Consider the following 14776-nt stretch of genomic DNA (forward strand, 5'->3'; position numbering starts at 1 on the left):
CTGCAGGCATGTTGGTCATGCAGCTTTCCTCGAAGCCTGGTATCGGGTTATCATTAGTCTCCGGGCGTCCATATTATTACAGGGTCCGGGATTGTGTTAGGAGTGCATAGACAGCTTCCACCTCAGGGATGTTATTCCAGTGTCGCACATCATTGCGTTACTAGCCGAAAACTGTGGAACACTGACAAGTGGAGAGATTTGCACCAATGTATGTGTGGTCAACTTTAGAAGGAGGAGACAGACTGTCTAATCTCAGATCCCTCAGTCAAGCAAATTCTCAAATCCTACATCAAATCACTTCTGTCCTTTGAAGGTTTTTCAGTGTTTCTATAAGATTTTCGCAATAGTGTCTTAGGTTTTATGCCATATCTTTATTCTATTTCTAATATTTGAAACCAACATTTCTTTAAATTTTTCAAGTCTTCAAATGTCCTTCTGTTTTGTTGTCTGTGCTTTTCATGGTGGAGAACTCATTCATCATGATAAGAACTTTATTGCTTCTTCACTGTGACAAGAAACTGATTTTGCATCAAAATAATATAATGTTATAAAATGAAGAAATTCATTAAAGAGTCATTATTGCAATATTCTTAATTTTAAAAAACTGAAAAATGTGTAAAACCATAGGTTTCGGCGGACAGGAGTGATCTGGGGCTAATAGTAAGAATTAGCCCAATCCATCATATCTTGAAAACCTTTAGTGTACGTGGACGATCTCAGCCGAAAGAAATGAGAATACAAATTGACTTTTGAAACATCGGTTCATGCTTTTTTGATTCAGGTTGATGGAAACGAAAGACACAGTCCCTTTATGGAGACAGCAAGTACCGACACATTTTTGCCGACTGTGTGGGTACAGACGAGAGTCATTAGAACACATCTTTTGCGTGTGCCCGGCTTTGCTAGGCCTCGGGATATTGTATTTGAAAAACATCTTCAGGCCATTAAATATACGCTCATGTAGGCCGGCCGTTATCAGTTGGCTTAGCACACTCTCAATTCCATTTTCTTGTTGAGGGACCAAATTTATGGTACAGGCCCAAAAAGAATTAGAGAATAAACTCTAGCAATCCGAGAGTGCATGATTTATCAACTGGTGTTAGAAGAGTTTTTAAACGGTCAACTGCAGGCAGAAATTGGTCATAGGTATGACTTAGTGTTAATTATTTAAGGATAATCCCTGAATTTTACTTTTAACCAGGCGCAGCCCATCCTTTAGGGTGGAGGGGCCACGCCCCCCCACCTTTTGCCCCTTATGAAGAGTGTCTGTCAGGCTGAACAAAGGTCACCCTAACAGACACTCTTCATGTTCAGGTCAGGCAGCCAGGAAAAGACATGCGCGATTAGCACAAACTCCTGGATGTGTGAGCTGAACTTTGCTGGGTTGAAGAGGTCACAGCTCTTATGGGCGTGACCTCCTCGGCTCAGCAAAGGTGCCTCGAGGCCCTCCCCCGGATGACAAGGAAAGCGTCACCCATTGACTTCGATCTGGGCGCTTCAGGTTTAAGCCCTGAAGCGCCCAGGATGAGTGTCAATCAGTGACACCTCGTCAGAGAGTGGGGAGGGGTCAGCAGTCTCACTGACCCCATCCCACTCTGTGATGAAGTTGGGGGGTAGAGGAGGGGAAGGAGAGAGAGAGAGAGGGATCTCTTTTTAAATGATGTGTGTTGTTAATGGATGTGTGTGTGTGAGGGTGCTTCCCGCCCGCCCCCCTCCCTCCTAAAACTGCCGGCCGCCACGCCTTTTAGCAACTAACAACACAGCTTTAACACGGGAATAAGAAAATCCTGATTAAGAACAAGGTTGAAATTAGCGGAGCAGGTTTTACTTCCGTACAATTTAACATCATGATATGATTCAGTTTCAAATAAGCAAATTACGTTTTTATGAGCTTCTGATTTATACAGTCAGTATGTTAAGCTTTTACATTGGACGTGTGTTTGAATTGCAATGGTTTTAGTTAACCTTGTCAATAAACTTTCTTCTTCTTCTGAGAATACAAATTAACTGCATTTTATGAATCATACTATAAAATATACTGGTTTGAAGAAAAGGAGATTTATCAAGACAAACTCTGCAAGTTAAAGAAACTCACTGAGCTTCGAGTGTGAAGTTTAACAGTTTGTGCACCCTCAGTTCAATCAAATCTGAAAATTCACCAGAGAGCACTTGTTGTATCCCTCTTTTGTTTGAAAGCAAAAACAGCGAACTGAGCTGTACGTTTCTTGTTCACTAGTTGTCTGCAATCTCACTTTAACTTCCCTTTGGTTAATGCTAGTGGGTATCTTGCTGATCCTGCAGGCTGGCAGCTTGGGGTAGGAAGTGGTTATGTTGGTCTCTGGGTACTTTTTGGAGCCATGTGGTTCTTTCTGTTGCTCGAAGGATGCAATGTTTGCCGTACCGCAGAGAAGTGTGACGCTTCAGGCTCTGCTCACGCTGCCCCACGCAAGGGTCAGCCATAGTTACACATATATTACTTTAATAACTTATCACTCTGTGTAGTACATGCCACAAATTTGGTGTCGGTTGCACCTTTACTACCAAGAACAGCTGTGGCCCAACTCATGGGGCGAGTCCAACTAGGATTGATAGCTGTGACCCTTTCCACAGAAGGACCTAACTAAAGCATTTGTGCCCGCATGCTTCACAAATGTGCTCTCTGCAGTCGTTAGCAAAGGACCTTTGAGTCTTACGTCCCATGCAGGAGTGTGTCTTTGCACAACTGCAATTGTAGATGGTTGTCCTTGCAACTTGCATGAACAATCGTCTGTGAAGGAATGCTAGGCTCTAGAGTGGATCATTTTAAGACGTCTCTGCACGACTGGCAAGACATGGCAGTTTGCAGCATTCTTTTCACGCCGATTGCACCATTTAGGGGGTCATTCTGACCCCGGCGGTCTAAGACCGCCGGGGCCAGGGTCGGCGGGAGCACCGCCGACAGGCCGGCGGTGCCCCGCAGGGCATTCTGACCGCGGCGGTTTGGCCGCGGTCAGAAGAGGCAAACCGGCGGTCTCCCGCCGGTTTACCGCTGCCCTTAGAATCCCCCATGGCGGCGCAGCTTGCTGCGCCGCCATGGGGGATTCTGACACCCCCTACCGCCATCCTGTTCCTGGCGGTTCGCCCGCCAGGAACAGGATGGCGGTAGGGGGTGCCGCGGGGCCCCTGGGGGCCCCTGCCGTGCCCATGCCACTGGCATGGGCACGGCAGGGGCCCCCGTAAGAGGACCCCACAAAGTATTTCAGTGTCTGCGTAGCAGAGACTGAAATACGCGACGGGTGCAACTGCACCCGTCGCACCTTCCCACTCCGCCGGCTCAATTCTGAGCCGGCATCCTAGTGGAAAGGTTGATTTGCCCTGGGCTGGCGGGCGGCCTTTTGGCGGCCGCCCGCCAGCCCAGGGCAAATCTCAGAATCACCGCCGCGGTCTTTCGACCGCGGTGCGGTGTTCTGACGGCGGAACCTTGGCGGACGGCCTCCGCCGTCCGCCAAGGTTAGAATCAGCCCCTTAGTGTCTTTCAAGCGAAAACTTGTGATTGGTTAGCTGCGCTGCTTTCTACAGTGGCGTGGCGGTGATGCATTGACTAACGTGATTGGAGGAGAGGGCATTGTGCCTCGTGTCACCAACCTCTAGGAATGGGTAATCACACAACCGTCTCTTTCAATATGGAATAACAGGAGGAGACACCTGCCACAAGGCTCAGCATGTGAATCCAGAAAATATTCATGCTTCCGAACAAGGTGTTCCAACCCTGCGTCCAGTCACCAAAGAATAACAAGCAGAAGTGGCATAGAGCAGACTTTGGCCATCTTACCAACCACCAATGACACACGAAGATGTGATATCAGAAGACATTTTACCCTACGATAAAACAATTGTGCCTTTTAAAACAATTTGCTAGGAAAGCCCTTGCCTCAAACATGGTAATAAATGTTGAATGGTGACAGACCCTGTTATCCCTGCAACTAAAGTAACAGTTCTGCACTTGTGTCAGCTGCTAAGTGTGAGGGTAGAAGTGCATTTGACTGGTTATCACTCATTTGGGATTGTTTAACAGTTTAAGAAACTTGTGCCTGCTATTCAGGTGACATTGCTGCCTGTTTGATTCCAGTACAGAAGGTAATTTGTTAAAGTAGGACATTGTTTTCCAGAAACACCAATGTTGGAGGATGCAGATGAGGGTGGGATAAAGCTTTGGCACCTGGCAAAGCCGACCGAAGAGCCTGAGCTTCCAAAACACAGACGAGGAAGTCTTCGGGACCGTGAGCGGGCAAAGGCCATCCCAGAAATATACCTGACACGTCTCCTCTCAATGAAGGTAGGAGGGATGGCCCTGATCTGTCCATGTTTGGCCCCTTCCGATCAGCCCTGAGCCTTCTGTCCTGACCCCACTCTTTTACTTGTATCCTCTGCAGGGAACCCTGCAGAAGTTTGTTGATGACCTGTTCCAGGTGATTCTCAGCACCAGCCGCCCGGTGCCACTGGCTGTCAAGTATTTCTTCGACCTCTTGGATGACCAAGCTATACACCACAGCATTACGGACCCGGAGACCATCCACATCTGGAAAACAAACAGGTGAGGCTCAAAGTGCAATACGTCACATGACTGTGAATGAGATTTGTGTCCTTTGCCTTTGATGTGCTTAGTAGGCCCAGTACAACAGATCACTGCTTAGCCCTAACCCTACTTATCAGAAACCTTTTGTTGGTCCAAGCCCTTCTTAGTCATAAACCTTCCTAACCATACTGCTCCTGAGCCTCATTCCTGCCTACAAGCTGCTCTGCGTAGCCAGAGCCCTGCTTCCCCTATCCATGATCAGCCAGACCAGCACAGAGATAGAGCCCTGCTTCCCCTATCCATGATCACCCAGACCAGCACAGAGATAGAGCCCTGCTTCCCCTATCCATGATCAGCCAGACCAGCACAGAGATAGAGCCCTGCTTCCCCTATCCATGGTCAGCCAGACCAGCACAGAGATAGAGCCCTGCTTCCCCTATCCATGATCACCCATACCAGCACAGAGATAGAGCTTTGCTTCCCCTATCCATGATCAGCCAGACCAGCATAGAGATAGAGCCCTGCTTCCCCTATCCATGATCACCCATACCAGCACAGAGATAGAGCACTGCTTGGCTTCTGCACAAAGTCCTTGGAAAAATTAACCAAGGAGCCTAACTTGCATCAAGCTCTGTTTTTCACACACAAATTTCACTTCAATTAAGAAATATTTCTGCTTATAATTGTATGATAAAATATAAATGATGCACCATGAACTCTTCAATGTAAAAATCTGAATTCAGACAATGACGCGCATGAATGTAAGTACGAAGTGTACTCTATGTTCAAAAACTTTTCCTTACTGCTTTATATGGTATCAGAATATTTGACAATAGTTAGCTCTTGTTTGTCAATATTGTCCTTTTCCTCACATATGTTGGAGTGACTAAAAAGTCTTGATCTACAATCCAAAATTATTTATTTTCGGTTCTTTCTGCTTCTTTTTTGCTTAATTCTTTAAATTAAATTGGCTTCTGAAGATATTAACTTGGTAAATGGTTTCAGATTGTCAGCCCACTCGTGTTTCACCCCAACCTGGAGCTTTTTCAAGGCTAGAAATTTTAGGGACGCCAGCTACTTTATATATGTGTCTTATATTCTTAATCATGTGGGAGTGTGAGCATACATAAAAACAGTGCACACTGCATGGGAAAGAATTTAAAGGAGTGAACACGGACAGGACTAGTCACACAGATAGCATTCACTTCTGAGGAAGTTACACGTGTAAGTTAACTCTCAAAATTGTGAGTAATTTTGCTGCTTTCGGCTATCTGCTATTTACCAGTGTAAGGTTACTGAAAAGTATAGACTCATGTGTCTCCACCCCTGAGACAGTGTAAAAGGAAGTGGAACCACATTTTCGAGTGTAAGTTACTACTGCCAAAAAGGATGCACAAGTCAGTCCAGCACCACGCATGACCAACACTGCAACATCCTTCCATAGAAACAAATGAAAGCAGGCACTTAAAATGGAACATGGGAAATAATGTTAACTTTATTAATTTGTGTGTGTGGTGTTTGTGTGTTATATATTTTATTCTCCATCGTCTCCCACACCACAGAATCTGAAGGTCGAGCACAGGGATGACACTAGCGGCACAACTCTACTTTAACTATCCTTTATTGCAATATTTTTTTTAAAGTGCAGGAAAAACACCAGACCAATGCGTTTCGGCTGTAGCCTTCAAGAAGGTCATAGAGCACATGTGCAAAGAGCGTCCATACAAAGGCACCACCTCGTCCATTACCATGAACTTATACTCACCAACAAATCAAAGGCTGAAGGGGCGTTTTAGTTGGGTTCCGATTTTACACGCACAAAACCATAGAAATTCAGCAGTTATAGTTAGTTATTTCAGGTAACTATAACTCCTGCCCTAAGGTAACTAAAACTCGCACCCTCACCATGCACAGTTTTCTCATCAGTAATTTTACTGCAAATGTTACAGTGATATTATCAATGTTGTCATGAGTGTTTAGTTAGGACCAACTTTTCCAGACAAACTGTTTTTTTTGTTTTGCTAATAACTTTGGCGCAGTTTGAGGAATTTTCACAAAGTTTTCAAAACAAGCGTGCTAGTTACTTCACCTGCTGTCTGAGAAGTTTCGGGGTGATTCGTCAAGCTGGGGCAGAGAAAAAGGGGTGGGGGTCCCAAAATGCTTTTTCCCCATGGGGATTTTACCGTTTTAGACACATCTACAGCCTGAATCACTGAACAGAATGACACCAAATTTTGCTGAAAGTTAGATCTTGGTCTAGAAAGAGCCCCTTCTGTAATTTGGTGTAAATCATTTCAGTAGTTTCAGAGTTTTTTAAAGGAAAAAAATATATAGATATTTAGGGACACAGCTCCTTCTTGGTACCCGTGGAGCTGGATAAAATGAAAGGCCCTGATTGCCTGGCCACAGCCTGAAAGGGAAGTTGGTCCCACCTTTTTGTTTCTTGGCAAGGCCCAGGGGAGAATACATAAATAAAAACACACATAAAGGCTCAGGATAATCGGTATCCTGACCCATAGGGCACACCGAGGAGGTCTCTGAGGGACCCCTCATGGGTAAAATATTGCCCACATTTTTTGACCAATCCCCAGATCCACCGCGGAGCACAGCGCAACCCCTAGTATAAATCCACAATGGATCTGAAGCCCAATCGGAACAAAAGTAACATACCATACCCCCACCGCGCACGGGCAAAGGCCATGCACAGCGTTCGTTTGGGTGTATGCAGTGGGGGGAGGGGTTGGCCACAGGCCCTGCTGCCAACCCCCTTACAGACAGCCAAAGGCCGTGCGCGACATTGGTTGTGTTAATGTATGATACTTATATATTACTTTACATTAAACAACATACAAATTTACTGTAAACAGCCAAAGGTTACAGGGACGTTATAGTTAGGTTGACATTTGATCCACAGGAAACCATAGAAATTCAGCAGTTGTAGTTATACTCACAATTATACATATCTGAAGAAATTATAACTTGTGGCGTTAAGTAACTTTAGGCCATGAGTTATAGTTTATTAACATAAATATAACTTTAAGTGTAATTATAACTGCTGAATTTCTATGGATTTGTGTGGGTAAAATGTCAACCTAACTATAGTGTCTCTGGAACCTTTGTCCAAAATTAATAGTTTAATAGTTCTATTTTTGGTCTACAGTTAAATAAATATGTAACCATAATTTACATTAATATATAACATAAAAATATCTCCCTAAATTTTTCATGTTTAACAAACTTTTATTACGTTTCCTTATACTTTACCCTCAGGAGGTCTCTGGCACAGTGGTGAAGACCTCTCTATGGTAAAGTATAGGGAAAAGTAAAAAAAAAACTATATATATTAAACTTGAAAAAGAAAAAAAAAGTTATTTTGGTTATTAATAGTCATGTACCTTTTTTTATTCTACATTTGAACTTAATATATAACATTACAATAATGTTTAACACAAATATATATATATATATATATATATATATATATATATATATATATTTTATGTATTTATCTTTCCCGATACTTTATCATAGGGAGATCTCTGCCCGGTGGTTGATATATCCCTTTTGTAAATTATAAGAAAAGCTTATAAAAAAAAAAAGTCTATTAAACTTGAAAAAAAATTATAACAATATTTTTGTGTTAAATATTAATGTAGGATAATTGTATACAGTTATATAAATGGAGAACAAAATGAAAAGAAATGTTACAGCACTATTAATTAATTTCAATTTGAATTTTAAATATTTCGAGGCTGTTTGTCCATCGGCACACACTGGCTGGGTTTTTAATAAAAATGATTCGTTGTAAGATTGAACCCGATCGCGCTTGGAAATGGGAAACTTGGGAGTTATACACACACCCTTTTCATCCCACTTAAATCACTGGCCTGTTGTAAGCAGAGACCGCACACAGAAGGAGTGGTGCGCTGTGGTTCAACCTCAGAAGGGCCCTAGGGGGTGCTCTGCTCATGTTGTAAACTTCAGTCTGTCTGCCCACGCCTGCCTCTGCAGTCTTGGGATGGTGTAGAGGTCTGTGAGGGGGACTGTGGGTGGAAAGGCCTGGGAAGTGCCTGGGTTTTGTGGGGTGGCCTATACCGTATGAAGACAGAGGGGGTCATTTCAACCTCAGCGGTCTTTTCACAAGACCGTCGAGCGACCGCCGTGCTGAGTTTTCCGCTCAGCGAATTATGACTGCTGGCAGCCCTCCATCCTTTTCCGGATGGAGAGCCGCCAGCAGCCATACTGGCGGTCGGCGGGGAAGTGGAGGATGCTCCACCTCCACCGCCCCGTCAACAGAACACCTCCCACTGAATCACGTTATGTGATTCGGCGTGGCAGTGTTCTGTTGACGGGGTGCTGGCGGCGGAGCAGCCCCCATGGATCCCGTCCCCTCCCAGAGGATCAACGGATCAGGTAAGTTGATCATCCGTTATGGGAGGGGGGTGAGGGGGTGTTGGGTGTTGTGTGCGTGCATGGGGGTGTGCGTGTGATTGCGTGTATGCATGTGGAGGGGGTATTGGGTTTGAAAATGCGTGCGTGTCTGCCTGTATGTATGTCTGTATGGATGTGTGCGTGTATGTCTGAATGAGGGTGTGCGTGTATGACTGTGTGTGTGTCTGTTTGAATTTTTGTTTGTGTGTGTGCGGGTTATGTGTGTTGGTGGTGTCTGCATGTGTGTCGGTGTGTGTCTGTGTAGTGATGTCGGGGGTAGGGGTGGGGAGGGGGGTCCTGCCACCTTTGGGGGTGGCAGGGGGTTGGGGGTGTCGGGGAAGGACTCGACGATAGGGGTAGACCCCTATCAGTGCCAGGGAAGGGATTCCCTGGCACTGATAGTGCTTACCGCCATGGATTTCATGGCGGTTCCCAACCCCATGAAATCCATGGCGGTCAGCCGGGTCGTGATACCGCCGGCAGTCTTGTGACGGACACCGGGCTGGAGACCCAAGTCTCCAGCCCAGCGGTCGTCTCCGCCCTGGTAGTCGGTTCAAAGAAGTGGCGGATTACCATGGCGGTAACCACCATGGTCATAATTCCAATTTTTTTACCGCCAGCCTGTTGGCGGTAAGACCGCCACTTCTCCGCCAACCGCCAGGGTTCTAATGAGGGCCAGAGTCCTGTGTTACACCGAGCCACCCACCTCAGGAGAATGATAGATGGGTTATGGAAATATAACTCCAGAGCTGCACTATATTCAGGATAAGGTTAAATATATCTCACATTTTTGAAGCATGTTCTAGCAGGAGAAGCGAGCATGATGATCCATTAAAAGTTGCCACAGTGGTTGCTGAACATGAGGTTAGCACTTGCTGCTTTCAATGTTCTGACAGTAAATACTTTTTTTGCATTCAGCCATACCCCCAAGCTGCTCCTAAATGTACCCATCATGCTTTTATCCCCACAGTCTCCCGCTCCGCTTCTGGATCAACATCATCAAAAACCCTCAGTTCATTTTTGACGTTCAGGCTTCCGACAACGTGGACGCGGTCCTCTCCGTCATCGCTCAGACATTCATGGACTCCTGCACAATCGCGGACCATAAGCTGGGGAGGGTAAGCTTGGGTGCACACCTTTACATTTTCAATTTACTGGGTAGTGGACGACAGTGGAGACACCTTTCTTCATTCCCACCTTTTTCTCCTGCTTCCAGGTTTTCTCGTTGAACTGTTGTAGCGTCAAAGTTTTCCCAAAGAATATCCAAATGCATTTCAAAATATGGGATTCAGATTGGTACTCACATCACAGCAGACTTACATATGCTGGTACATGTGCACAAAGCATATATTCACAGAACACACACATACACAAAGCACACACACACAAGGCACACTCATGCAAAGTGAGGAAAGTTCCTCTGGTGGCTACTTTGAAAAAGCTGTCACGGGACAGTGTGAGCCGCTCACTCTGGTAAGCACAGTGAGGAAAGCCCGCACTTGCAGGCAGTGTGGAAGGGTGGGCACTTGGCTGTGTGAGAGGCTCACACTGATGGGAAGTGTGAGAAGACATTGCAGTGATGGGCAGTGAGAGGGACGGCACTGGGCTTTGTGAGGCTCACACTGGTGGGCACAGAGAGGACAGTCTGCACTCGCAGGCAGTGTGGAAGGGTGGGCACTGGGCTGTGTGAGGCTCACACTGGTGGGAAGTGTAAGAAGACATTGCAGTGATGGGCAGTGAGAGGGTTGGCACTGGGCTCTATGAGATGCTCACACTGGTGGGAAGTGTAAGAAGACATTGCAGTGATGGGCAGTGAGAGGGACGGCACTGGGCTGTGTGAGAAGTTTGCACTCGTCAGTGTGAGAGCGTTGCACTTACAGAATGATAGAGAAGCTTGCAGTGGTGGACGCTGTGCTTTCTGAAAGGCTCATACTGGTGGGCAGTGTGAGAAGCTGGTGTTCAGTGGGAGATTCGAGCTCCAGTGCTCTCCGTCAGACACTTTAAGTCTATGGTACACAACACTTTAATAACTTAGTCACCAGCATTGAATTAGCCCATACTGCAAATCATTCAAAGCACCTGCAGGCGGGTCAGTAGCGACCTGTCGTCTACAAGAAAACTCTCATGCAATGTCACTAGTTATTAATATATTGTTTAAAGATTTAGGGCCTGATTTGGAGTTTGCCAGAAGATTTACTCCATCACAAATGTGACGGCTATCCCATCTGCCGTATTACGATTCCATTATATCCTGTGGGAAATGATAATATGGATGACGGCTATCCCATCTGCCGTATTACGATTCCATTATATCCTGTGGGAATCATAATATGGATGATGGCTATCCCATCTGCCGTATTACGATTCCATTCTATCCTGTGGGAATGATAATATGGATGACGGCTATCCCATCTGCCGTATTACGATTCCATTATATCCTGTTAATGTGGTGGACGGGATAGCCGTCTTGTTTGTGATGGAGTAACCCGTCCGCCAAACTTTAAATCATGCCCTGAATTTGATTTTCAGTAAAGCCCAGTTATTGTGTGTTCATGTGCCATCACACCTTCCCCATGACGGATGCACCCATCCAATCAGCTGGTCTGAGTTTCTTCACCAGCATTACCTCTCTGCTCCCCAAATCAAGGGAGCCCAGTGCTGCCTCATGGCACGTCAAGGAGGATAGATAAAATATGTTACATTTGAAAGCAGTGCAAAAATCCTCGTCCCACTATAGCCTTAGAACCCGCCGTAGCGGGCTCTACCGGCTATTAAAGGCCCGCTCCCCGCGTTCGGCGAGGGCATTTAACAAGGGAGAGGGACTTTAATAGCCGGTAGAGCCTGCTACGGCGGGTTCTAAGGCTATTAGAACATTCTGCCACTCAGGGCAGAATGTTCTATTAAAAAAAAAAAAATTCACAGAGTCCGAGGGGATTAAAATCCCCTCGGGCTCCGTGAGGCTTTGTTCACAGCTGTTGCTGTGAACAAAGCGAACATTGGAATGTTGGCGCTGCGGGCTTTTACCGGCCAGTAAAAGCCCGCAGCACTCCATTGTTTTCAATGGAGCCCCCAGCATTCCAATGTTCTAATACATGTTACAGCCTCTGGCACTGCCGAGTAAGCTGTGTGCCCGCCGCTGTGTGCCCGCCGCTGTCCCCTTTGTCCTCCTGATGATGTGGACCGGTTCACCTGACCTGCTTTGTGTTCTAATGCTTGGATTATGTTGTTTGCACTGCAGATGTTTATCCCTTATTTTGCTCTTGGAGCTAAAGCCTGTGCTGCTGCTTACTGTTTCTCACCCCTGATGGACTGCCTGAGAAAGCCTTTTTTTATGGTCTGCCCCATGATTTGTTATGCACACTGTGGGCCCACTGGACTTGCTCCGAATTTTAACCAAGACGTGGCAAAAAAGGAGATACATCCAGAGTGTCTGCCACGAGTATTCTGGCTTAAGCTCAGGGATCTTCCAAACTCGTTGTTTCTTTAATCTCTTCTGAGCATTTTTCCACAGAATGGATTCTGGTCATGTGTCAGGAATGCACGTTCAGGGACCCTGGGCCAAATTCCTGTACTGGTGCAGTCCTGGGTACCACTCAGTGCTGGGACAGAAGCAGGAGCGGTCCACCACCCACCAGTGCTTAATTTGAGCTGGTGGTTTCTGGTGTGCCGCACCGGCACTTATTTGCCCACACTGGGAACTGACAGCTGCCGCACGGTGGCGCTGTTTTTTGTAATTTAAAGATGAGCAGAACAACAGTTGTTTACTAATTCTATATACATTGTAAACAACTAATCCATGCGACCTAAGCCATTCTTACAGCTTTGGGGGCCTCGAACAGTATGATTTGTCACGCTTGTAGCATTGCGATGGTTAGGAGTTGTGTAGGTTCTGTCACTGGCAGCGCTGACCGTGCAACATATGGTGCAAGCCGAGGCGGCCTCCTGACGAGGGCCCTGGCACTTACTCTTTTACAAATTAAGCGCTGCCACCCACTACAGAGTCCAAACAATACCTACATTTTAGGGGTTTGCATCTAAAGCATACCATTCTGATGGACACTTCTAACCACAGATTCCTTAACTTTAGAATATCCCAGGCGCCGGTCTGGATAGGGAAGCTTTCACTGCAGCGCTCACGGGTGCCACTTGATGGCGCTTCTGGCTCTGCATTTACTTTGTACCTAGCGTAAGTCACGGAGTGGAGCCACATATAAGTGCCACCCCTGCTTGCCAACCTACGAACGCAGATCCGGAACGCTGCTTCTGTTTTTCAGATTGACACATCTTTTTTCTTCCAAACATTGAAAGCCTCTGTGCAAGAGGGCAATGTTCCCACCTGAAAGTGCCCAGTTTAAACTATGCCATGAGTGTTGGAAACAGGGGTTTGGGATAGACCTGCAGAAGGTGTGCCTTAGGTGATTGGGCTCAGGCATGACTCTGAGTCATGTGAAGAATTCCCCCCGACCCCCCCCAGCGCACAGGTGATCCAAGACAATGGACCAATCTATATGTTGTCCCTCTCTTGTTCGGAGTAGAGCGCGCATCTCCTTTCCGCTCGAGTCCATTTCTGTGACAGCTCATCTTTGTCAACAAAGTCATCTTAGACTAAAAGCAGTGACAAAAGCAGTTCCACTCTCTGTCTTCAGAGAAGCCGCTTGGTCGTAAAGATGCCACTCGGTCTCACTCTCAGTCTCCAGTTGAGGTGCTGATTCCACAAGTGATCCTGATGCACTCAGAGTTCCCAAGGTCATTGGCGACACAGCAACACGTAGAGGCCTTTAGGGACATTTATGGCACTCTTCCGGTTCCTTCTGGCGTGCCTTTGTGCCCCAAGGATCTGTGGAGGCCTCCAGTCAGGTTACTGCTTGCGAATCTGTCTGCACCATCTGTACTTCTTGAACCCACCTTGGGTTTCCACCGACTCCTGTGCTGAATTCCACTCAGTCTCTACGACTCCTGCCAGTTCCTTTCAGTATGGACGCTGGTCCAGATGCAGGTCGCGCCAGTGGGGCACTCTTTGTGACACCGATGTCCAACTCCAAACTCATCTCAGCAGCAGCCACAGTGCATCCTGACACCATTCTGATGCACCACATTCCTGTACAGTCAGATTCAGACGAAACGCTGACTCTTCTATGGGGCTGCCCTCAGTTGCTCCACTAGCTTCTCAGTTTTGATTCTGATTGGAGTTTGCCTCCTCTAGGAGATGACAATGGAGGTGGTGAGGATGATTCCCCCCTACCTTATAATGATGACAATTTCTATATGGACTTACAGGCCACCGGGGTTCGTACTTCCCCTTATACTGGGTGGATTTTGCCCCAAAGCCCTCAATGGAAAAAAGTGCTTCCTTTTCCGTAGTAATTCTGGATCCACAACCTTCCTCCGTAGAGTTCTGGAGTTTCAGAGCCCGGACAGGCTTTCTCCGAGTCCTTTCTGCCATCCAACAACGTTGTCACTGATACATTGATGTGTACCTGATCTAAGCCTTGGTGTTGCCCACCAGTGAACAGACAGTGCCAGGTGACACTGGTTTTTAGACTCAGCATCCTACTCCAGAGAGTCTTATGGTCCAGACTTCCACCAGCAATGTAAATCCCATTCTGTTTCCTACGACTCCCCCAGACAGAGAGTCAAGGTGAATTGAAGCCTGCGAGAAACAAATGTTTTCTTTGACCGGCCTAGATTTAAGGTCCAGCATTTATGGTTCCCTTGAAATAGTGTAGGAAGTTGGCTCTGTATGTGCTATTTCAAAGTTAGGAATAGCATGCACAGAGTCCAAGGGTTCCC

The 14776-nt window shown here is 46.4% G+C and overlaps 1 protein-coding gene across 2 annotated transcripts in view; it reads left to right on the forward strand.

Annotated features, from left to right (window-relative positions):
* The window catches only part of PLXNB1 (plexin B1), a 363371-nt gene that overhangs the window by 326071 nt on the left and 22524 nt on the right, over window positions 1-14776 (forward strand). For both annotated transcript variants that reach the window (XM_069206118.1, XM_069206119.1), the window contains 3 exons: window positions 4149-4315; window positions 4413-4573; window positions 9957-10104. In XM_069206118.1, the coding sequence (XP_069062219.1) occupies window positions 4149-4315; window positions 4413-4573; window positions 9957-10104 (476 nt within the window). The remainder of the gene's footprint in view (window positions 1-4148; window positions 4316-4412; window positions 4574-9956; window positions 10105-14776) is intronic.

The sequence above is a fragment of the Pleurodeles waltl genome, chromosome 9 (genome assembly GCF_031143425.1).
Source record: "Pleurodeles waltl isolate 20211129_DDA chromosome 9, aPleWal1.hap1.20221129, whole genome shotgun sequence".
Taxonomy (NCBI): Eukaryota; Metazoa; Chordata; class Amphibia; order Caudata; family Salamandridae; genus Pleurodeles; species Pleurodeles waltl.